The following is a 26291-nucleotide window of genomic DNA, read 5'->3' on the forward strand; positions in this document are numbered from 1 at the left end:
CTCAGGCAATGGTCCTCAGATGTGGCAAGAGTTTTTATCAATAGGGTGGGACAGTTGCTTCTGCCTGGAGGCTAATTGTTATTTTTAATCTCTTAAGTGGCCTCAGGGCAAGGTGTTTTCCAATAGGGTGTGTCAACTGTCTTCCCCCCAGGCAAGGTAAATGTCTATATGGGAAAGATGTCCTTTGCTGGGTGAGGGAATGACTCAACCCAGGAAACTTGGGGTGTCTGTCTTCTGAGCTCTGTCCCCCAAATCCCCAGTCCTGGGTTCTGCTCTCACAGCACCAGTCCACTTTACCTTCCCTCTGCTGGAGCACAAGGTGGGTGGCTCCACAGGGAATTTTGTGCATTGGCCCTTTAAGAAGGTGCCTGAATTTTCAGCTGCCACTCCCTGGAAGACAGCACCCCACTGCTTTTCACAGCTAGATGTTATGTGGGTACCTTCTCAGTTTTGGTGCTTTCTGCTGGGGGGCCCAGCTTGAGGATTAGATCCCAGAGTTCTCAGTGGCACCCCCTCCACAGCTGAGATATCTCTCTGGGACTTCAGGTGCTGTCTGGGTGCCTGGCCAGCCTTTTCGTGGCTCCGCCCCTCCTTCCAGTCTCTATGCGGCCTCCACTTTCGGTCCTCAGGTTCTCTCCTGCAAGTTTTCATTGAATATTTAGGAAATTTTTCTGTATTTCACCTAGTTGCAATTCCAGTTTTTTCCTGGAAGCATGTTCATACAGCATCCACTCACTCTGCCACCATTTTTAATCTCTTACTTGATTCCTTTTCCTAGATTGCCTTCCAATTTCTCCTCACTTTGCTTAATCCTTCCATTTTTCGAGGCTTTGGCTGCCATTGCTTCAGTATTTGTTCTCATACCTGAACTCTCACAACACATAGTTGGCACTAGCAAAATATCATTGAATTAAATTGTCATTTACTGTTGTTTATTTTTATATATCTTATTTTACTTACTTTTATGTATTCCAATTTCAGGTTATAACTAGAGTTTTAGGTTGGGACATATCCTAGTTTCAAAAGAAAAAGAATGTCATCTACTACATATAAAACCTTTGCTCCTCTATAAAATAGAAAATGTCCTATCATAGCTACTGGTAAATGTGATGCTGTAAGTGAATATGCATTGCACACTCTAAAACCATATGTAAATGAAATTTATTTCATTTAGAGATAATTTTCTATATGACATAATTAAAAGATTTAAGTTTAGTCCTGTAACTATTTGTTAACAATTGACCATTAATAATATTGGATCCTGTAACTCAGAATTCACTTTTGGGACAAATTTAACAAATTTTCCTATTATATTTGATGTAATGTGATTAGCATACAACTAATTGATTATTAATCCCATTTCAAATGTCTGATTCAATTTTTTTATAAAATGGGGAAAATCACCTATAAGAAGAAAAATTAAAATTTTACATGCAAAAATAACTTGATTATAATCAGGGATTTTTTTTTTTTTTTAGACACAGGTTGACTCTTTTTTGTATAATGAGAATTTTAGGGAAATCAGGTGGTTCTAGCTGTTTATTATCTGATGCATTTTGCTTCAAATTACAGTTAATGTTTTTAAAATCTTATAGGAAAGACTGGTATAACAATCTTAAAAATTCTAACTAGAACATTTTACAATTCACTTTTTATGTCAATTAATATGTGACTTTTTAAGGAGCCTTTATGTAAAGGCTCACCTTTAAGAGAAGTGGAAAATTGTAGGAACTCAAATAAATAACCTCCTCTCTTATTACTTCTTACTTCAAATATGTACTTGTAGCAATATCAGAAGAACTAAAATCCTAATATTAATAAAAATGATCATTTTCTTCCCTTTGTTAATGAACATATGGTTTTAATGTCAGTATTTCGTACAGCCACATATTTCCATTTGAGTTATCAATATTACTATACTACTGCTACAAAGATGCTACATATGGGATGGATGGATGGATGGATGGATGGATGGATGGATGGATGGAATAATTGGAAGAAAGGAAGGGAGGAAGGAAGGAAGAAAAGAAGGGCCAAATTCTCCCCATCTACTCCTCTTCTCTACCTGTTCAATACACAACTCAGCACAGAGCATAATAATGTGGCATTTAGCAGTGATGATGCATCAAGTATTTTCCTTACTGCCTACTCACATCTATTCTTTATCACCTGGAATTTATTTAAATTTGTGAACTATTTTTCTTGTATTTAATTTTTTAGATCTGTGAAGCTTTATTTTTATTATGCTAGAGATACTATATGGTGTTATGATATATATGTGTTACACATGTTATACATGCAGTATGCGTGTAGCACAAAGTATGTATTTTTGTGAAGACAAGTACTTGAAAACCTAGTGTACTAATAGGTTTGTGATAGTTTCAATAGATAGTATGTAAGTGTGAAGATACTTAATAAAGTTTAACTGTACGTTTATTTGTTTATTTAACAAATGTCTGATGAGTACCAGTATACTGAGCCAGTGGAAGAGATGAGGTGGAGGGCAGGCAGACAAAGATGAACAAAAGGAAGACGAATACACAAAGTCATGATTACAATGTAGTGGATGTGTTGTGAAAGGGCTATCAATGCATTAGGCAAAGGATGGGCAGGAGAAAACAGCACTGTCTGATGATGCCAGGGCAGGCCTCACAGAAATGACACTGGAGTGCCTGTGAGGGTGTGTGTCCACAGGGAATATCAGTGTGCAGTTGTCTTTTTAGAGGAGAAGTAGGAATCAAGACCACGCTGAGTCTCAAGGGATAGTATCAGTGTTTGTTTGTTTGTTTGTTTGTTTGTTTGTTTTGAAGTGAGGGGTTAGGCAGGAGTGGGCAAACTCTTTGACTCGAGGGCCACAATGGGTTCTTAAACTGGACTGGAAGGCCGGAACAAAAGCATGGATGGAGTGTTTGTGTGAACTAATATAAATTCAAAGTAAAGGAGCGGAGGGGAGAGCAAGAGAACCGGATAGAACAGCTGGATCCGGCCCGCGGGCCGTAGTTTGCCCACGGCTGGGTTAGAGCCTGACCTCACACCTTGGGAGCATGACATCAGAGAACAGAGGCTGAGACCTCATTCTGCTGTCCCACATCAGTAAAAGGGAACATGGCCAGCTCGTGGCTACAGAGAAGTTTCAGCTGTAGAGAAGGTATTGAGCACACTTGTTAATTCTATTAATAGGGAAAGGGAATGTGGGAGGCCAACTGGAAAACATTTTTGTTGTGGCATAAGTGGTATTCATTTTCTGGGTTACTCTGAGGGTATTCCAGCGCATTCTGTGCTATTTTTCGGAGAAATCCATTAAGCAGATCAGAGATCCTGGAAAGCTGGGTTTCAGATGATAGTGTATGAAAGAGAAAAGAGTAATAGTGGTATTATTCTGTTTGGAACTAAAAACTGTTCATTTGAGATCTAGTTCCTTCCCAATTGACTCTGGCTTTGTATAAGTGAATGAAATGATTTTGGTCAATTGGAAATTACGGATTTTATGGAATACAGAAAAATCATATTCCTCTTTGTTTAATGATTACAGTGCTATATATTTTCTGTGGATAATCTTGATTCAGAATGGAGTAGTTGTATCAGTTGAGCTATTTGCTATTAACCTTCTGTTTCCAGTGGTGATAACTTGCATGAAAAGGAAAGGGCTGAAACTCTCCTAACAGAATTGGTTGGGTTAATTATAGTTTTGGTGCATTCTATTAGCAAGGATATCAAAACAAAGCCGCTTAGATTAGGCATAATTAAGGCTCAGGGTCAGTTTCCAAGGCTGCTATCAGGAACAGAGGGATTGAAATTTAGAATACAAGTGAGATTGTACACAGGAATTGGAATTTGAATCTGATTGATGAGCCAAGCGAAGGGCCAGCACAAGCCACTCTGGAGTAAATGGAAAAACAGCACAAGTAGGGCTAACAAACCAAGAGCGGTGGGGCCGGAAGAACAGGTGGTAGAAAGCAAGAGGGCCTTCTCTTTATTTTCTCCTTCTCCTACTGCACATCATACCTGGAGGCAACTTCTGGTTGATGGAGTCCGTGAAGTTCTGGTAGTATTCTGACTCGTAACTGATTCTATTTCTATTAGAAGTTTCTTTTTAATATCATAGAAGTCCTTTTCATTTTTATTTTCTTAAACACTAACAAGATGCATATTTGATACTAAAGGTTTATGAATGGTAGTTGACTTTTGTATTTTCATAAAACATTTTTTTTCTCTGTCTCTGATCTTTCAAGGGAAAGTAAACAGATTTTGCCCACAAAAATTTAGTATTTTGGAGCCAAATATTTTGAGGTTTCTTCTATTGCCACTAAATAACTTTGCATTTCACAAGTTGATTCAAAAAATATCTTACATTAGTTGCAGAGTCAAATAAAGTTACAATTTATTTTGCTTTACTACAATTGGTAAAATGCTAACGATGTGTTAATATAAACAGTGGAACTAGTGCCTGAGGCATTTAAGAAATATGAGGAATTTCTATTTTTAAGTTTTAGCTAAAATGCAAAACACTATTTCTTTATTAATAAATAACAATAAAAATAATTAGTTATTAGAACTTCACGCATAATCTTAGTTATTCATATGTGCTTCACAGGGTATCTTTGATGAAAGTTGAGTTAATTTACATGTATCCATATGGTGCCAGCAAGCAGTTCATACCATTTTACCTGAATGTGGTAATTACTATGTCAGGCAATCAATTTTAATAGCAATGATATTGCAGTGTGAAGAGTTCATCTAGAGCTTAAAATCATCACCAGTGCTGCTTTTGTGAAGGATAATTGAGATATTGTGTGAAACGCTGAATGTATTACCTCATGATAATGAAAAGAATAATGAATATAAAGCCCTATTATTTGATGGTTAGCCCATATCAAGCAAATTTTTGAAAATAAAATTGAATAAGCGTTTTAAGTCTCAAAATTGTTCAGAGAGCATTGAGTGAACCTGAAAGTTGAACTGTGTGTCCTCATAAAAAAGCTTTTTTATTTTTCTTGAAAGTTTAGTATTCTTGACCCTTTTCTCAATTAAATATTGGGTTATTAAAAATAGATGTTAATTACTAAGTATTGTATACTAGTGGAAATAAATGCAAAATGAGGATTTTTTTGGTCTCTTCTAGTCATTAGCAGGAGTGATTTGACACAATTTATGTAGTAAATAAATGCATTATAAAATTTTGTATTTCAGAGATTCATCAGAAGTAGTCATACATTCAGCTGATGCATTTGCACCTGTGGCTTACCTACGCTTTTTAGAATTGCACTTGGAGGACAAGGCAAGTAAACCTGAGATTCCCAGTGATTTCAAGAGACAATTATGATATGTGCATTGGCTCGATATATATATATATGATACTATAACAACAGATGACAAGATAAAAAACGATTTTATCATTAGTGACTTTTTTAGACCTGTCGATAGCTAAGAATTTTGCAAATGTTCATAGTTTTAAGAGCTCTTATATTAAGCACAATTAAGGCCTAGATGCAAGATATTATATTTCTAAAGAGTTTGAAAAGAGAATCACATATATGTTAATCAAGGAGAAGACAAGACAGTGTATCACCAAATATTAAATTTTCTAGTAAAATAAGAATTAGATAGTTGTGCATAACACTTAGGGGAAAGGTTTGAGGATGAATTGGATTTTTATCATGCAAAGTTTAATAAAGAAGAAAGGGAGAAATAAAAGCTTTCCAAAAACATCCAAGGGAACAGAAGTACAAGTAAAAGATGGAAAGTGAGTTGTCTCCCACACATGGCCCGACCTGGATCGAACCCACAACCTGGATATGTACCTTGACCTGGAATTGAACCCGTCACCTTTTGGTACATGGGATAACACTCCAACCAACTGAGCCACACCAGCCAGAGCAGGAGTTTTATTTTAAATACATTGTTTGTCAAGATACAGAAGGATGTCAATTTAAAGAAGTAGGAAGGGTAAAGACCTGGATTAGACCCTCTGTAAAAGTTCTGCTTCTTGAGATGTAAAGGATTGGAAAAGGCCTTCTGCATCTTCAGCATTCTATCACCAAGCCTTGAGACATGCCCATAATTATCTATATAATAAGGAATATGAAGAATCAGAAGGGGTAATGGGAATTGGCAAAAGACAGAAAAAATGGTAACCCCAGAAATCTCAGCATGAGAGAGTTTCCAAAAGTAGAGAATAGTTATTGGTGCCATTTTTCCAGAAAAGTTAGGATAAATAGGTTTGGAAATAGATCATTGAATTGGGCCAGAAGATGACTATTGATGACCTTTTACTAAAAAGCCAGTAACCCTCAAGAGAATGAAGCTATACTATCAAAACATCCTTCAGACCCACTGAAAGAAGCACCTCACTTTAGGTCTCTATTACATTGGCTGCCATGTGCTCACACAGAAAATCAAAACCACTGAATTCTTGCTTAGACATGTTGGCCATTATATGTTCTGCTCTACCTAAGTAGCTAGTTATTCACCTTGTGTTGGTATTTCATTGGCTTTCACAGTCCCATTTTCCCTCTTGCATAAAAGAATATTACTTCTTTAACGTGGGATCTTTACTGACACTGAATAAGTATGGTGCATTTCCCTTTTTTCTTTTAGGTGTCCCCCGTGCCTGACAACTACAGAACATCTAATTATATACACAATTCTTAAAAAGCACTTTTGAATACTGTTTACTAAGCTGCCATTCCATATGAAAAAAAATTACATAGCATTTTCTCAATTATTATGTCCGGCTTTTCCTCATTGCATTTTTATCATCAGAAAAAAGTTAATGGAACCATTGATTAAATGGGGAAATGTGGATGCCATGTTCATTATATTGTCAAATTACTCAGGATTCATCCTGACTTTTTGTTAACACATCCTATTCATGTCCTCTATACTCTACAGGATATGTGCCTTTCTTTTTCTTTTTTTTAACCTTTGCTTCATATATCACCCTCACTTCTGTGACATTTTTTACTTTTATCACAATGGTTTGTTTTCCTCTGTATTTTTTCTGCTCTTATGTCTGCCAATAATATCACGGTGCAGAAGCATTTGAAAAAGGATGAAAAGGCAATCACTTAGCCAATCAAATTTAATCTATTGGATATCACCAAAGTGCTGTATCATTTTTGTTCTCAGTATATTCATTGTTTCAACATTATTGGACACTTAGGAAGACTATCATTAACTCTTATTGGTTATTTTATAACTGATTTTTAAAAAGCAATTTTTCAGTATTACCTGTGCTGATTTTAGGCAGCTTTTTAAAAAATAGACTTTATTTTTTAGAGCAGTTTGGAATACACAGCAAAATTGAGCAGAATGTTCCCATATACACCCTGCCCCCACACAAACATAGTCTCCCCATAATCAACATCCCCCACAAGAGTGGTACATTTGTTACAGTTGATGAACCTATGTTGACACATCATAATTACCCAAAGTCCAGTGCCATATTTATTTTCCTTTCCGCATAAAAATCCATAACAGTGTTATGTTGTTTTCTCAATAAAAAAGATGCTTAGCCATGAATGGAGAACCATCTGATATGTTGCCATAACATCTTTTTTTTTCAGTCTTGTTTTCAAGACTCGCCTACATGTGTCATTTTCTCCAATAATATAGAACCACTGGATATTCTCTTACAATGCCTTCTGCTTCTCTCCTGCCTTGCCTTAGCATATTCTTTATTCTTTGTTTTCCTTTTTTCTTCCATTTTTTAACTGTTTACATCCTGCCCAGGATGCAGGATTGAATTTAAATATTCTTATACATTTAGCCACATCAGCAGGCCTGCCCTAACACTGTTTCTTCTGTGCTTGTGACGGATAGCTTAATCAGCTTTATGTTATAGTTGTTTAAGGACTTATTGTGTCTACTAGGTTATAAATTTATTGAGGATTGTTCTTTTTTCATCTTCATACTCTTTGTAATAGCTATTCTGTAATAAGAATTTTTGAATTTAGCTGATTATTATTTTCATACTTCCTTTTTTCTTCCTACAGAAATTTATAGACAAGTGCTTTCATTTCATGTTGCATACCATTTAATGAAAGTCATTTTTTTCTATACTTTTCTTTTATCTTTGTTGTTGGATAAAAATGTCCTGAACACAGTGAAATGTAAAATACAACCTTTAGAGGGGTTTTTAGTGTAAATTTGTTATAATTAAAATTTTCACTTTGTATATGATAACTCTTAAATTTTTAACCTATTTAAATTTTCCCTTAACTTAAAATCTTAAATTATTTATGTGAGTGTGTCAAGAATATCAACTAAACATGGTATCCCAAACAAAATAATTGTAAAATGGTAAGCTTCAGGTTAAAAATGGGGAGATTTTTTAAAAATGGGGAAATTCCTTTTGAGGCCCTAACTTTATTGCTCTTGGCAAACTTGATGTTAAAATATACCATACATCACTACAATGACAGGCTTGAGAAAATGAAAAATACAAAGCTTTACATAAATCAGCCAAAAGATCATATTAAAATGCATAACCTTTACAGAAGAATCAAGACTTACTTTTAACTATTCAGAAGCTGTTTCTTCTTTATATAGTAGTTGTTTTAAATTTTTCAAACAGCTTTATGGGAAACAATATTTCAAATTAATTATTGGCATAGCCATTGCATTTATAAAGAGACAAGGTTCACAGAAATTTAGCCCCAATTTTACTAATGTATCCTACTATCACTTAGCACTTAATTTTGTTTTAACTGAAATAATCATATGGGACAATTACTTATCTATCTATATAAAGAGGAAATATGCAAATTAGGCCAGGACTCCACAACTGGTCATGACCAGACAGGAGGAGGTTGCGTGCCCAGGTGAGGCCTGGAGTGGAGACGGAGACAGATACAGGGAGGCTGGTGAGCTGCCACGCCTGGCTCGGGCTGGCCCCCCGGAGCCGGAGTGGACACGGACAGGGACAGGGGGGCCGGCCCACAGCCTCCGGGGCCGAGTGCAGTCCTGGAGAGGAGACAGCGGGCCTGCCTCCTGCGGAAGCAGCACGGGTCCCTCTCGCCTCCCGCAGAATCGGCGTGGCGCCCTCCTGGCTCCCATGGGCACCAGCGGCTTTCTTCCGCCTCCTGCAGAAGCCGCACGGCTCCCGTGGAAGCGGCAGGCATCCTACTGCATGCAATACTGCGCGATGGTTACTAGTATACTTATAAAAGCTCACATTCTTAGAAGTTATAACTTAAAAGCACCATATTCTCATAGCCCATTGGCTCTTTCATTTTATTTTGCTTTATTTCGGAAATATCAAATATACTGAAAGAAATTATAACATTAAACCATCTCTGTGCTTTTATTTTTCTTGTCAACAAATACCTGTGAGCACCTACTCTGTTTAAAAGAACAGTTAGGCCTACATGTAATTCACTATAAATATGGGCAAATTACAGTGTAACTATAATTAAAGTTATTGCAGGTAATCATTATTCCCAGCATTATGATTACAGTGACACATATCACTGGCTTGGCTAATCTGGACTGAAGTTATGGCCATAATATTGATTCAAGGTGAAAAGTGATGTGTACGATATGATCCTGTTTTTCTAAAAAATACTGGTGGAGGCAGGGAGCTTATATATTTAGTTATACTTGAAAGATCATAGTAAGAGATGGGCATATAATAAACAGACTGATAACATTGGTTTCTCTGGGGAAAGCGGGCATGAATGGGGAAAATACAGAAAAGTTTAATTCTTTATAATTTTTTACTTCATACAATGGGCATATAGTTTTGAATTTTAAAATATTTGATTAAGAAAACTAGGTGAGGGGGTGGTGTAGTGAGTTCCAGTGATAACTATTTAAATATTATTCTACAACATTTTAGCAGTCTAGGTAGAAGGAGACATAGTAGGGACCTTTAGAAGTAAGTGAAAAAAAATATGTAGGATGACTAAAAGTATTTGAATGGCATGTCTCGAATATGTTGTACACAGGAATTTGCTCTCACCGCTCTTACCAATATGTTTAAATTTGAAGATCCCCTCCATGGAGATACACTGCCACTGTCTTCATGCCACCTTAGAAATACAGAGGTGGGCGAAAGTAGGTTTACAGGCATTCGTACACAAAACACAGAGTTTATTCTTGTATTATTTATTAATACTTGTATTATTTTCCACATGAATAACTATGAACCTACTTTGCCCACCTCAGTATTTTCTTACAGAAGAGACAAAGGAAGAAGATACAGGATGACTTATTTACCAATACTTGATTCAGCACAATTTCCTAACCCCACCCACCTGTTCCCCATGTTTGCCCTCAGGCTAAAGAGAGAACACTGGTTTGGTAAGAGGGAGCAAGCATTTAGCAGGCTTTACAACCTAATTCCATAAACCTCAATGATCTACCTTGGGGTTCAGGTGGATTTTGGCCTTTGGTAGCACTAAATTACTGCTGCTAAAATGGTCAGTGGAGCAGATTAATAAACCAAGCATCAGATTCACCTAAATTTAAATAGCTTCTTGGCTAATTCCTGTCCCAAATGCATGGATTCAGTAGTAGCAACAATGTACCACTGTGTCAGCAAGACAGGAATCAAACCGGATATTGGAAGAGTGTTTTTGAACTCAAAATATATGACAGACTTATTAGTTTGGGAGAGGATAATAAAATGGCCCAGTTAACTGATTTCCTTCTCCGCTTTCAAACTCTAATGTCTACCTTTTTTTTCTTTAATATTTATTATTTTTTTATTATTTTGTTGTTGTTATTGTTGTTTAAAAAAAACTAAAGTTTCTGATTGGTGTTTTTATAAACTTCTACTTTGGTGATTTTTTTTATAAAAGAGAAGTGGCATACTACTTATTCGTTTAACATATTTGTTGCGTGCTTACATCTACATGCCTGACACTGTTCACACAATGGGGATTCAATAGTGAATTAAACATCCAAAAATTATTTTCTTCGTGGGGCTTTTATTTTATGGAATGAGACAGAGAAATTAATCAAATATATGAAATAAAGGAGAAGGTGGGAAAGTTGCCTCCCTGGCCATAGAAATGGGTTTGGATTTTATGGAATAAGGATGCACTGAGAATCCTGGGTTTCAGTGGTGATAGATATAAACCCAAATTGAGAGTAATAAGAGTAGTCCTTTTGTTCATATGGCAGATAGTAGTAGTGAACTGTGGTGTTTGGAATAAGGTGTGGAAGGGGTAAGGCTCTTGCCAGAAACCTGTAGATTGTTATTCAGTAAATTGGAAGAGAGGCCAAAAGAAAATATTCAGAATGAAACATGGGGAAAAAACAAAGATAGAAAATATACATTAGAAGTGAAGAAAATAGAAACAGTGGAAAAAGCTTACTAGTAAAATACATGTAATTAGAGTATCAAAAAGAGAGGAGAGGAATAATGGGATATTTAGTGCAGTATTTGAAAAGATATTGGCTGAGAACTTTACAAAATTGATAAAACACACCAAGATACCAGATTCAAGAAGTCTTATAAGCCACAAAGTAAAAAGATAACCATATTTAGGTATATGCTGATAAAACTGCTGAAAACAAAAGGCAAAGGTAACCCAAAACAGCCAAAGTGTGTTAGAAAGCGGCTATTTTCAAAGAAGCACCTATTAGAATGAAACCTAATTTTTCAAGAGAAAAATAAGCCAGAACCACATCTTTGGTAGTGCTTTATGAAAATAACTGTCATCCTAGAATTCTGTACCTAGCAAAAATATCCTTCAAAAATAAAAATGAGGAAACTTTTAGGATGATGATAATGTATTTGTCAAATCTCATTGATGGTGTATTTCTGGTTTGTCCATTTCACTGTAATATTCTCAAGAAATAAGTAATTATTTAACTCTAGTTAATAGTGTTCATGTTAAGACTTAATATCCTTTTATTATCTTTTGATGTGGGTCTGCTAGTACTGTTCTTTTTTTTTAGTATTTGAAAATTTCTTAAAATCATTTTTGTTTTACACCAACATTTTATTTATGTAAATTTTAAGCATGCAAAAGGTAAAGGAAGGAGAAATAAAGACTTTCTCAAAATATAAGCAAACAGAACTCAACAATACATTAAAAGAATTATACACCAGGACCAACTGAGAATTATTCATGGAATACAATGATGGTTCAGCATATGAAAATTAACATAGCATACTACATAACAGAATGAAGGACAAAAACCACATGATTTTTCTCAATTGATGTAGAAAAGGTATTTGACAAAATTCAACATGCTTGCATGGTGAAAACACTCCACAAACTAAGAATAGAAGGAAATGAACTTAACATAATAAAAACCATAGGTGAAAGCCCATAGCTTTTATTATACTCAATGGTGAAAAACTGACAGCTTTCCCCCTAAGATTAGGAACAATTGAAAGATGCCCTATTTCACTGCTTCTATTTAACACAGTACTAGAGGTCCTAGTCAAAGCAATTAGACAAGAAGAAGAAATAAAAGGCATTCAAATCGGTAAGGAAGAAGTACGTAAATTTTTATTGGACATGACATGATCTTATATGCAGAAAACTTTAAGGATTACACACACACACAGTATTAGAACTAATGAACAAATTTAGCAGAGTTTCAAGATACAAAATGAATGCACAAAATTGAGTTGCATTTCTGTACACTTAAAAACATCTGAAAGGAAATTAAGAGAACAGTCCCATTTACAATAGCCTTGAAAAAAATCAAATATTTAGGAATAAACTTAACCAAGAAAATAAAAGACATACACTGAGAACTACAAAACATTGCTGAAAAAATTAAAGACACGAATGAAAAAACAGCCCATGTTCATAGTTTAGGAGACTTGATGTTAAATGACAATGAGATATCACCTCATACCTATCATAATGGCTATCATCAACAAATGACAAGTGTTGGTGAGGTTGTGAAGAAGAGGGAACCCTAGTATACTGCTGGTGGGAATGCAGACTTGTGCAGCTCTGTGGAAAACAGTATAGATTTTCCTCAAGAAATTAAAAATGGAACTCCCATTTGACCTAATCATCCCACTTCTAGAACTGTATCCTAAGAAACCTGAAACACTCATCAAATTGAATATATACACCCCTATGTTCATAGCAGCACAATTTACAATAGCTAAGAATTGGAAACAGCCTAAATGCCCATCAGCAGATGACTGGATTAAAAATGTTGGTACATTTACACAATGGAATACTATATATATATATATAAAAGCCATCTATATATATAAAAGCCAAGCAGCTGGAACGCTGGAACGAGCAGTTGCTTTGACGTGCACTGTGGCCCCAATCAGCCCCCCGACCCCCAGCCTGCCGACCTCCTGCAGTCCCCCCCCCCCCCGCCCCCGCCCAGCTGGCCCGGCCCTGATCGGGCCCCGATCGGGGGCAGGGCTGGCAACCAACCTCCCGTGGCCCCTCCCCCTGGTCGGCCCAGCCCAAATCGGCCCCAATCAGAGCAGGTTGGCCGGACCCCACCTGTACACAAATTCATGCACCGGGCCTCTAGTGCAGCAATAAAAAAGAAAGAACTCTTACCATTTGCAACAGCATGAATGGACCTGGAGATTATGCTGAGTAAAATAAGCCAGTCAGAGAAAGGTAAGTATCACATGATCTCACTCATATGTGGAATCTAATGAACCAAATAAACTGATTATCAAAAATAGACCCAGAGTCATAGGAGCATGAACGGACTGTTGAACCCCAGAGGGAAGGCAAAGGAGGGTGGGTGAGATCAACCAATGAACTTGTATGCATATATGCATAATCCATGGACATGACAATGGGGTGGTGAGGGCCTAGGGGAGGGAAAGGATGGGAGCAGGCTGGAAGAGTTTAATGGGGAAAAAAAGAGAACCTTTCAACAATAAAATGTTTTTAAAACAATAAAAAACAAAATAGTAAATAAAAATTTCAAAAAAAACACACAAATTCAATAGCTCATTAGGATTAATTGATGAAAATTGTTCTTTACGATAACCTAAGACAGTTTTCATCTTTTTAAAAATTGTTTCTTTTAGAGCTGAAATCACAGCATCTCAAATAAGTATCCTTCTCCATTCCACTTTTAAGTTCAAAATTAGAGAACTTTAAGAAATTAAAAAAGGGCATCTGTGGCCTATTTGATGCTCATTATATCCCTACAGTAATTTAGATCCACTGTACTAATACGCAATAACAAATATAACCCAGATTGAACACATATTTGGTTTCTTACAGATATGCCCAGTGATTTAAGTTTATTAATTCACTAGAGGCCCAATGCACAAAATTCGTGCAAAAGTAGGCCTTCCTTCTCCTGGCTCCCGGCACTGGCTTCCCTCTGGCACCCAGGACCCGGGCTTCCCTCCGGCCCTGGCTTCGTCCAGAAGGATATCCGGAATGATGTCCAGTCTAATTAGCATATTACCCTTTTATTATTATAGATATACTTTGTCCTACATTAGATAATTTTATTAGTTTTATTATTATAGTATTATATTTTTAATGGCGCTAACATGACTTTCTATGCTACTGCATAACTGGTATATTTCCTATTGGAATTTTAATTTAAAAAAAATTTTTAATTGATGCTTTTTCAGTTTGTCTCTTCTGCATTTAATAGCTATATGTATTTTTTTCCTTTTCTTTGATCAATTCACAACCTAACTCCTTGCTGTTACAGTGTAACACTTTTGGTCATTGATCACATTGTGCCACCAGTATCTTGTTTACCTTTCTCAGATATTGAGTTTTCCTATTGATGGATAAACTTCTTCCATTTCCTTTTAGTGTTATCTTGAGCAAATGTAAATTGCCCTTATTATCAAATTTCAGCTGGGTTTTCTTTCTTTCTTTCTTTCTTTCTTTCTTCCTTTTTTTTTTTTTTTTTTTTTTTTTTAGCTTCCTGATTCATCATTTTTTATTCTGCTCACTAATCTTTCTTCTTAGCATTTGGCATCCTCAGACAAGCTGTTTATGGGTAGCTGCTCATGTGAGGTGAACTGTAATGAAGGTAACATCCTTGCTGGAACAGAGGAGCAACACCAAAATGAAACTTCACCTCCCATGTGGAAATCCCTTGTACAAAACTGAATTTTTATTTTACTCAGTTATGTACTCTTTTTCTCCTTCATTGCTTTGCTGCATTATTGCATATGAGTACACACATATTTACAAACTTGCTATTATGACTTTTTAACCTAATTTTTGCAGAATGTTAACATTAATAATGATCACTAATGTTACTGAGCAGTTGTGAGGTTGATACTTCTCTGAGGGCTTCACATATATTATATAATTTGAGCTAAAGTAGCAATTACTGAATATGTTAGTAAGTACTGTCATTTTCGCCATTTTGCACCTCAGAAGTTGTAGCGTGAGAATTCAAACATAGGCATCTGACCCCAAGGCCTGAGCAATTGTAACCACAATGATATATGGCCTTTTTAAAAATACAATTAAGACAATGTGTTTGTTCATGATGACAAAATAACCAGTTGAAAAATGTGAAATTAATCCAAACCAGATTGTTCTTTATTCAGAAAAAATAATAAAACAGATCAAATTATACTATTTTTTATTTAAGTAATGTATAATGTAGTGCAGAAACAGTGTAAGAATTATTTGTCATGAATACCTATTTAGATGATAGTTTTTTCTTTCTCTTATCATTGCTTCTCTTTTTTCTTTATACTTTAAATTTATTTGTTTTCCTAATCTAAACATTAAACTCTTCTGAAAGTACACACATACTCACATATCAAAAAAAAATGTTAATTGGAAAGAAAATGGATTGGTTATGTGAACACATTTTTATAAATTAGATTGTTTTCAGTTATTTTTTTTAAAACAGGAATAATAATATATTTTAAAATGTAAAAACTTTAGATTTATGAAGAGTCTAACTAGTACTACTAGTAATTTCCATGCTGTGAATTGATTCAAAGTAATGTAGTGGTAATGTTTGTAGTGGCCTGGCATCTGAGGCACGAGGTTTCCATGCGTTCATCCCCTGCTGTTGTCCCACCTCTGATCCCAGCTGCACCAGTGCCTGCCGAACCGTTCTGGGCACACTGACAAAGTTCTAACAAACTCAGCTGTGCATTGCTCCATTCTTCTGCCTCGGGGCTTTCTCTGAAGCCAAGGAAGCTTACTCAGGCTTGTGCCAGGGAAGCCTGCAAGGGTGAGGGCGTTACTGCCACCTGCAGCAACCCTCAACTAATGGGAGACAGGATACAGTGAATAAATGCACCATCCTGACATCCTTCAGATGAGCAATTCTGAGGCACATTCTACAGAGCTCCTCCAAGAATCCCCAGTAGAATTGATTCTTGGTTGCCCAGACCATTAACCAACTCAGTAGCATAACTGGCTTTTGCTTCCTGTCTCACTCCCCATGGCTCCTCACTCTGCTTCCTGGGATTCTCCTCCCAGATAAATGACCTACATCCAAGTTCTTCCCTTATTTTGGGTCAACCTAAATTAAACTAAGACGGGAATTTAGAATTGAATGATCAGATAACTGGGAGAACCTAGTATTCTTTTTAATCCTGCATTTTAATTTCAAAATATTTTTAGTCTTGTTACTTGTTACAAATTTGCATGATTTACCCATTGCAGGGATTCTATATTTCTGTATACCTGCAATATACACTTTAGTGTTTCAAATCTGTACTTAAGAGTAAAAGCTTTTGAAATCATTTGAAAAACATTTGTTGCTATATCTTGACCTCCTCTAACTGTGCATAGTTCACTTGTTAAAAATCCAATAAGAAAGGAAATAATGTGTTTCTTTAACTTGACATTTTGTTCTGCAGGATGTTATTCTTTCCAGAAACTCTGTTTTATGGGACTATTTAAGGAAAGTGTTGATTTGGCATCTGTCATTATAGGTTTCATATACTGTTTTCTTTCTTTTCTGTTTTTTTTCTTCCTTTTTTTTTTTTTTTTAGCCTTCCAAACTTTTATTTTATTTGTCTTTATTGATTAAGGTATTATATATGTGTCCTTATCCCCCCCATTGCCCCCACCCCCACCCTCTTCCTTTCTTTTTAAGGTCAAAACTCAGTGTGCTCAGGATACTCTCCAAGTGGTTACCAGTGGATTAGTGGCATCCTAGCTCCTTTCTCTCATTCAAAGAAGAAAGTGTTATAAGTGCAGCTCCTCAACACTTTTTTCTCTCCGAGGTGCTAATGTAGTTAGTACTTAGTAAGGAAACTGATTTAAATGTCATAAAATGAACTAGCATGTTTATTTAATTCTTTATTCTAAGCCTCCCCCAAACCCAAATCTCTGAATATCTGGTGTTAAATGACCATTAGGGATGGAAATCAACTTCTGAGGATAGGTATTTATTTAGAAATTCATAAACTTCAAGGTGGTAGGGAGAAACAGTAAAACCTATAGATGTGAATGATCTCTGAAATGCCTTCTAAGCTTTATGCAAATAGCCATGGCTCCTGTCTGCAGCCATGGCTCTCAGATGCGTGTGTGCATGTGCGCTGGGGGTCTTATCTGCTTCCTAAAGTGCTTTTGTTAACACCATAATTTTAAATTAAGTTTTTCAGAAAGCTGTTCCTGCTGTACATTTTGGCATCTAAGATTAGGTCAGTGGCCATAAATCTCATTTATGTACTTAATGCAAAGGAGATACTGCTGCCTTGGGAATCTTGGGAGCCAGATTCCTTACTTTGCCCCTCTTACAAGATATTGACATATAAAACAAAATGCCCCCATTTTGTTTTGCAGCTTCCTTCATTTAAAACTTTAAATAAAGAATGTTTATGCAAGGCTCCTTTTCATTCATAAAAATGGAAATGTGCCTTTGTGTCTGCATGAGCAGACTTGTATTCCTGTTCACGAATTCCAGTGATAGATGGCCCCATAAAATCTTTACGTTTGGCTTGTGCAGCTGAGTTCATGACTGAATACAGAATGATAAAGAAGCTTTAGCATTTTGTGAAAAGAAAAGAAATCATGCCTTCTAGATGGCCCTTAAGCTAGCTTTTAACTGCCTGGAAATCAGCTAGAAATGTGTAATCAAACTCGCCATTAAAGGGACAGGGTTCAGTGTAAATCTTTGGGAGCATAATCTGTAAATTAATGCAAAGTGATTCTTTAACATTATTTGGTTTTCATTGTACTTGCATGGATGTCTGCCAATCCAAATATATTTTTATTTTTTTATTTTTTACCTTTCTCTCCATTAGAAGTTAAAAGAGAAATGATGGATTGTGTCACTGGCCAGTCCAGCAGCCTATTTCTTTCAACACATCACGGCATATTTACTGTTTTAGCTATATTGTTTTCAATTTCTGGCAAAAGAGTCAGTTTGTGATCCTGGGTAGAAAATGTCAGTGCTCACATTTCCTGTGGGGTTTTGGCCTTTTTGTGAAAAGGTAGGGGAGAGCTCAATGAATTATGATGCTGTCATCTGAAGAAACCACAGTGTATTTCTTTGCCAAATTTTAGCAAGAGCAGAGCTGATCATCTGCTAGCGCGAGCCTTTCCTGAACCCTCCCAGCAGTTCACTCGGCTGCTGCCTGTTCTCTCTCTGCTGTGAGAATGCAGCCTACAGAAGTCCTTTAACCTTCCCTTTGCAAGGTTAATTGATTTAATAACCCCCCAGCAAGATAGATTTTGCCTGAGGAATTTAGAAATCTAACTTTAGGAATTTAAACTTTTGCAACTCAGTTTAAATAATATTAAGTATGAGTCACTTCTTAATGTAGTAAGTCATTTACGGAGACTGCATATGCCTTGTATTAATTTTTGGAATTTGACCCTCCTGACATCCTTCACAACTCTATTTCTTTATATTTTATAAAGTAACAAATATTACCAGATAGCATTTGTGCATTATAATCTTTGAAATCAATACATTATGAATGTGAATATAGCCATTGTATATTGTCATCATCTGATGCTGTATTTGCCATGTGTAAGTGCTCCTCGATAACCATTAATTTATATTTTTCTAATGCCTTTTACTGACTCCGAAAGAAGTATGCTTGTTTGAACTAATGGCATTTTGTTCCTACCTATTTGGAACGATTCATAGAAAAAAAACAAACAAACAAACAAAAACCAATGCTGAGGATTATGACCCATTTGGATTCTTCAGTTTAATTTTTCAGCAATTATTTTGTAACTAGTTTCAAGTGATTTTTTAAAGATGTTTTTATCTTTCTTGATAAATACTGTTGAGTCTTTGTTGCCTCTTATCACCTCTTTGCCAGCTTTCCTCTCTGGCCAGCTGCATCCGAGGATTTCTTCTTTCTATAACATGGATTTAGCAAACACACTCTAGTACCTATTCTGTATCAACGCTGCTCTGGATTCTGGGTTTACTGCAAGGGATGGAATAGGCTTATTTTCTGCACTCACAAGATTTAGAATCTAGTGGAAATAATGACCATAATTATGCAATATAGGTTTAAGAGAGAGAGGAATACACCCAACCTAGATTTTTTTTTTGGATTCCAGGTGTCTACAGAGTTACCAGGTGGAGATATGAAAAAGAAGGAGAAAATTACTGCCTTTCGGAGGCAATAAATATCACTTTGAGATCTAAAAGCAAGAGAGAGTATGATGCCACAGAAGACTTAAAAATAGTGGCAGAAAAAATTATTACCGTAAGTCCACCTACAAGCATGTATTGAGTGTGTATTATGTGTGTGGTATTGTCATTGAGATACAAAGACAACTAAGGAATAAGTCCTGCCTTCAAAGAGCTTATATATAATCTACTGGCAACCGTGTATTCAATTTGTATTAAAAAACTAAGATGGAGGGTTTGGGTTTTGTTGTTGTTGCTGTTGTTGTTTGGCAGGAAAAATAAGCTCTGTAGACTGTTCAAGGAATTAGGCTCTTATTCCATGAAGACTCTTCCAGACACCTTAGCTGTCTTAGTTACATAGAAGGCAGCTGCTTGCAAACTGCCCCAGGTATATTTCTGTCCAGATATGACAGTCTTTACCTTTTCACAAGGAGGAAATATGGAGCTCATTATTATTTTTCACGTGTATGTTTCCCTATTTTCATCCCAGTGAGTGGAAATTTTGATGGTTCGTGTTACAGCGAAGATGAATGAATGAGGGCAATCTTCAAAGCTGTGAGAGAGTTTAAATAAGTAGGGCAGAGTCTCAGCATCATGCCCTGATTGCTGGGAGGCTCCATAAAAGTCGTTTGGTCAGGAGTCACGCAGGTAACTAAGAAGGGAAGTGGTATGTGGGTATAAGGTAGTAAGTTTTTATATTAACTGTGTCAAAATAGAGAGTTAACCTAGAGAGTGCATCCACCTCAGCCTAAAGTTATTCAAAATACCTTTTAATCTAACAAAACATGGACTTAAACCTCCGAATCAACTCACCTGTCTCATTTCTTAAATGAGGAAACTAAGGTCTGAAAAAGATAGAGACCAAAGTCTCGCACCAAGTGAGCATAAAAGATGGGACCGGAGCCCACGTCTCCTGACTTTCAGTTCAGTGACTCAACACTGTTTATAGAGCCTTCTCTAGAGACTTGAGTCAGGATTTTTGGGGTAGATTATATTTGATTTCAGTAAGTCAGTTTAAGAAAGCTTTTACAAAGTAACTAGATCATAGCTGCTAAGAACTAAAATGTATAATGCTTCAAAACTTGCAACATCTGGAATTGCAGTACAAAAAAAAAAAAAAAAATGGGTAACCAGAAGACAAGATTCGAATGATTAAGGCAGCTTCCTCATACAGAAATTAAGGACATTTTACTCGGCCTTTGCAACTTGGAATTTAGCCTGCCTAGAACATTCTTCTCCCAGATATTGGCATGCTTCACCTGGGGCCATGTCACCTTCTCAGGGAGGCCTACTGTGGCCACTCATCTATAAATGCCATGCAGCCACTGTAATACTTCGTCTACTGCTGCCTTGTCTTAAATGTCTTGTTAACACTCATCCCTATCTAACATGGATATATTTTACTTCTTTTGCTTTGCTCACTCTCTATGGTCCTCAGCTAGAATGTAGGCTAGAGAGGGGGTGGTAAAGATTCTGGCACTCTGAAGGTACTTAATAAGTATTTATTGAATGCAGAAAAAAATTTATAAGATCACTTTCGTCATTTAAAAGCAATTAAAAGTAAAACATGATTTAGGAATTATGTGTAAAGTTTAGTATTACCATGCACATAATTTCTGGAAGCTTTTTTGTTAGCTGCAACAGATGGTTATACTTTGTATTTGACAAATAGGAATCAGTTTTTTGCCTGTTTTCAAGAATAAGGATGAAATGTTTAAGCTATTAAATATCTGAATTAAATGCCTAAAACATAATGTTACATTTTTATGCATAGATATGAAAAAAATCAGTGTTTACAGAGGACACACAATAAAAAAGTAAAGTGAGAGGTAGAGTAAATTTATACATGTTTAATCTTAGAAGATACCGACAGTTGTCTACAGCTGTGTTGGTTTCCACTTCCACCAGCAATGTATTGTTTTTGCTCCACATTCTTGCCAACACTTGATATTGTTGGTCTTTTCAATTTTGTCTATTCTAGTGGGTATGTTGTGGTATCTTATGGTGGTTTTAATTTACATTTCTCTAATTGCTAATGAGATTGAATGTCTTCTTATATTTTATTGGCCATTTTAATAATGTTTTTTTATACAATGCCGGTTTAAGTGTCTTGTCTAGTTTTGTATTGAGCTATCTGTTCTTTCTATTGACTTATATGAGTTCTTTATTGATTTACATGAGACCTTTGTCAAATATATCTGCTGCAAATATCTTTTCTCATTCTGTACCTTGCCTTATCACTCCCTTAATGGTGTCTTTCTTGAACAGAATTTGCTAATTTAGTGTAGTTCAATTTATCATTTTTTCCTTTATGGTTAATACATTCAATGTCCTATTTAAGAGAACATTCTCAAGCCCAAGGCCATAAAGAAATTTTTCGTTATGTTCTAGAAGCTTTATTGTTTGCCTTTCACATTTAGATCTACAGTCTCCCCAGAATTGGTTTTTGTGTATGGGGTAATGTAAGATTCAGATTTTGTTTTTCATAAGGATATAACATTGAACCATCACCATTGATTGAAATGACAGTTGTTTCAGTGCTCTTCTGTGTTGCCTTCTCATAAATTAAGAATTTATGGAACTGTGTCCTTGTTTCCAAATTCTTTTTTTTCTTTTCTGTTGGTTGATTTGTCCATCTTTTTTCTAGAACTACACTATCTAAATTATAGTAGCTTCTAAGTATTGTTTTGATATCTAGTAGAATAAATCCTCCAGCTTTGTTGGTCAAAACTGTCTCAGCTCTTCTTAGCCCTTGGCATTTCTATGAACACTTTAGAATCAGTATGTCAATTTCAACCAAAAATAAGGCTTGAATTTAGATTAGGAAAACATTAAGTATATAAACTAGGGCAGAATTGACATTTCTGCAATACTAAGATTTCTAATTCATGAACAATCTGTATACTTCTTATTAAGGGTTTCTATTTGCTTATTTAATTTATCTTGGAATTTAAGCAATATATAAAGCATGACATTTATAAACTGAAGATTAGAGGCAGTGGCAAACTGGGAAAGATAGACTCTGGCTGGCTGGGAGTTATTTAGTTCCAAGTGGTAGAAAAATTCCATCAGCACCTTGCTCTCAAAGCAGCCTAATCTGCCGTCTAAACCCAGGCAGAAGCCACAAGTTTGGGGCTCTCACTCTGATGGAGAGATTCTCAGAGGTGGAGCTGATGCCAGAGAAGTGGGCTTGGGTGGCCTTACAAGAGGAGTGAGTGCATCCAAAAGATCAGTGACCTACATGAACTGACCTGGAGACATACAGAGCTCAGACAATCAGAGCCTCTTCTCAAACCAAGAAGGAAAATGTTGTCACTTGCACTGAGGACGTATAGTACAGCTAGCAATAACTAGGAATATAGATTCTTATTCATCAAATTAACTGATAACCAAGAATTTTAGGAAAATCAACATATGCTCAGGAGACAGGCATCGCATTCAACATACAAAAATTTAACCTTTTGGGAATGTGAGTTCATATGAGAAGCAAAAGAAATCTATTATCATTAGTATTTGATAAATGAGGGAAGATGTAGCTGAAGGGCTGCTGGGAAAGTGGTTCAATTATCAGGTTAAATAAAACAAAATCTTAGTATTGGGATAAATAATAGAAAGAACAGGTCTAAATATCAGCTTAGTGAACTGGAAGTTGAAGCTGAGGAATTTTTATATAACCCAATGCAAATTTACAAAAATGTGAAAAATATAGGAATTTGTTTCATTTGGTGCCCTTTATGTTTCTTTTTGGGGTTTACAGATTCATCAGATTCATCAGCTTCATGTGATGGTGTGTGTATGTTCAGTCTTCTGAAGACAGGACATAGAAAATGTTCGAATTCATAAAGGGAACTGCTAGAATGAATTGAGAATACAGAATGGTTCTGTATTTAACTAATGTATGCGCCTGTCTTTATTATGTTCTTTATCCTATTTTTATTGGGTTTAAGGAAAAATAGGGATCTGTTTTTCCCTCTTATTCTCCTTGCTGCTATGATTAACAATTTCTACTTACAGTTCTTTTGGAAAATGACTTAAAACTTTATGTGATACACTTATATCTCTACTAACGTAACATCTTCAAACATTTTCTATTATCTCCTCACTATTAAGAGTAAGGAGTTATCTAAATTTTATTTAATATTTACTATATGGCAGTCTCTGTATTAACTCATTTATCTCCATAAGCCTGTAAGTTAGGTACTGTTGTCATTCTCATTTCGCACATAATGAAACTGAGGTTCCTTGAAATGAACTAGGCCAAGATTACACGAGTAGGCAATTGGTGGGGTGCCCATAAGCACACTGGATCTTAAGTTTCTGGTTTTAACCTCTATGCTATATAACCTCTCCATGGGTTAGTGATTCACCTATATTGTAAGTCTGTTACTAAAGGATTAGATAAAATAAACGTACTTTTCTCTAGCTATTTAGCTATGAAATTTTAAGTGAGAAGCATAAGTGTGAAAATTTGTCATGTTATAAAATAAATCATTTCTGCCCTGGCCGGGTCAGTTGGTTGGAGCATCGCTCCATGCACCAAAATGTTGCCAGGTTGCCGGTTAGATTAGATTCCTGATCTGGGCACATACCTAGATTGCTGGTTTTATTCCCCCTGGAGCGGGGGGTGCACATGTGGGAGGCGACCAATTGATGTTTCTCTCTCTCTCTCTCTCTCTCTCTCTCTCTCTCTCTCTCTCTCTCTCTCTCTCTCTCTCTCTCCCCCCCCCCCCCCGCCCCTCCCTTGACCTCTCTCTCTAAAAAATCAGTAAGAACATATCCTCAGGGTTGAGGATTGAAATAAATTATTTCCAATGACATTCTCACAACAATGGTTCTGCAGTGCTGAAGCAAAGCAAATACTAGATGGATTCTGGTGCTGCATTTTGTTTTTAATTAGTGGCTGTGAAAATAATTTCTCAGTGTTGTTAAAGCAGCTTGACAGTGGACTAACTTTACACCATTAATCCTTACTTATAAATAAACTCATCTTGGGTGAATAATACAGTAAAATGAAGTCATACAGCTTAAGGCTTTTGTTAAAAGTGTCTAAATGGCCTAGTAACTAAAGAGGTCATGTGGCAACTGCACTGTTTTGGAAAGTTACTGACTTTAGGAACAAAGTAATGCCGACAAAGTCACCTCTACTGTTCAGATTTGGAAGTTTGATGGCAACCTACATTCCCTTTGTAAACAGAAATATCCCAAGAAAAAAAGGAAACAAAATGTATTCCCCTCCTTCCCAAATGGCACATTTTCTTGGCTGTTTTCCCATAAATATGTTCATTGAAACAAAACCCAAAAAATGTTTAAAGCCAGACATTTAAAAAAATCCTCTTTAAGAAAGCTGATTTAAAGGCATTCATAGGAAAATGACACATCTAAAGCATGTTAAACCCTAATAACATCATCCTTAAATAAAATATTTTTAAATGCCATAATCAGAACTTGATCTTAACTTTTTAAAAATCCAATTTAATAACTTTATGTGTGTACTATGTAAGATTTGAAGAAGAGTTTAAAGTTTTTCTCAAACTCACTTCAGAGCATTGCCTAAATTATTTTCCTTTATTCTTTCACTATGCTTAAATACTATTTGAGTGAAAAAATTTTAAAATTCAGTGAAAATACAGATGTTTCTAAAGACATTGATAAATTCATTCAGAAGAGTATTTGGATTCCTTTGATCAACTATATGTAACCTGAGATTAACATGATGTTAAGAGGTATATAATATAGTTCAAAACAAAGGAACAAGTTAATAATATGATCATTTCCTACCAGTCCAGGGTATGTCCCAGAATATCTGACAGTTTGGAAAATATGGGAGAAAAAATTGAAAGACATGGAAGAAAATTCTGGAGGTTCCTTTTTCAAATAAACAGAACAGAAATACTGGAGGCGATGGAAGAGAGATAATTTTTAAAAATAAAAGAAATTATCCTTGGTTTAAAAAGACAAATTATGCAGATTAAAACTCCCATGCAAAATGATGCTTTGATGCTCTCAGAGTTATATCCCACCACTCCAAGGAAAAAGAGAAGTTCAGTAATGCAGAAATGGTAGTGAGAGAACATCTTAAATAACACAGGTGTGACATGACCAAATTTACTAGGAGATGGTAGCAGTGCACGTTGAAAAGCAGGAAGAAGTGTCACTTCTGGGTGAATACAATTATATTGAGAGAATCTCTTTCAGGAACTTCATGCTATTGGCATGGATACTTTCTCTTTTTCTTACCTTCATGTTGAAGAATTAGCACATAGGAAAAAGCACGAATAGAATATACAGATTGATGAATTTTTACAAAGTGTTCTCACCTGTGTAACTGCTGTCCAGGTCCAGATGAAAAACATTGGGAAGACTGCAAAAGTCCTCCCTCAGCTTTGTGCCCTTCCCTCCCGCTTTCCTAAGGCAACCACCCTTCACCCAATTAGCTCTCTCTATATAAAAATATTTGGAATTTGTTCTTATGTATTCTGATTTGCCTGATTTCTTTCACTTTATTTCATGCAACAATAAGGATCTTTGGTTCAAATATGTATGCCTTTTTATTGTGTTGAATTGTATTTTTAAAGCAGTTGAAACAATATGCACTTGCACCAGCAGTGTATTAGAGTTCCAAGTGCTTCCTAGCCTCACCAACACTTTGTATTATCAGTCTTTTTAATATTTGCCATTCTACTGAGTATACAGTGGTATCTCTTTGTATTTCAGTTCTCTGAGCATGTTTTCTAGCCGTTTGGACATCCTCTTTTGTAAAGTGCCTATTTGTATTGTACGTCCTCCTA

The 26291-nt window shown here is 35.9% G+C and overlaps 1 protein-coding gene across 3 annotated transcripts in view; it reads left to right on the plus strand.

Annotated features, from left to right (window-relative positions):
* DPH6 (diphthamine biosynthesis 6) overlaps positions 1 to 26291 on the plus strand; it is a gene marked incomplete at its 3' end in the record, with an annotated part of 271055 nt that overhangs the window by 151389 nt on the left and 93375 nt on the right. The window contains exons 8-9 of one of the 3 annotated variants that reach the window (XR_013959609.1): positions 5191 to 5278; positions 19431 to 19579. Coding sequence is in view for 2 of the 3 variants with exons in the window: in XM_080651060.1 (XP_080507186.1) it covers positions 5191 to 5278; positions 19431 to 19499 (157 nt within the window). Of the gene's footprint in view, positions 1 to 5190; positions 5279 to 6597; positions 9288 to 19430; positions 22081 to 26291 lie in introns of those variants that run through there. The other 2 variants (XM_080651060.1, XM_080651061.1) reach the window with 2 other exon arrangements.

The sequence above is a fragment of the Plecotus auritus genome, assembly GCF_963455305.1.
Source record: "Plecotus auritus genome assembly, chromosome: 1".
In the NCBI taxonomy this organism is placed as follows: Eukaryota; Metazoa; Chordata; class Mammalia; order Chiroptera; family Vespertilionidae; genus Plecotus; species Plecotus auritus.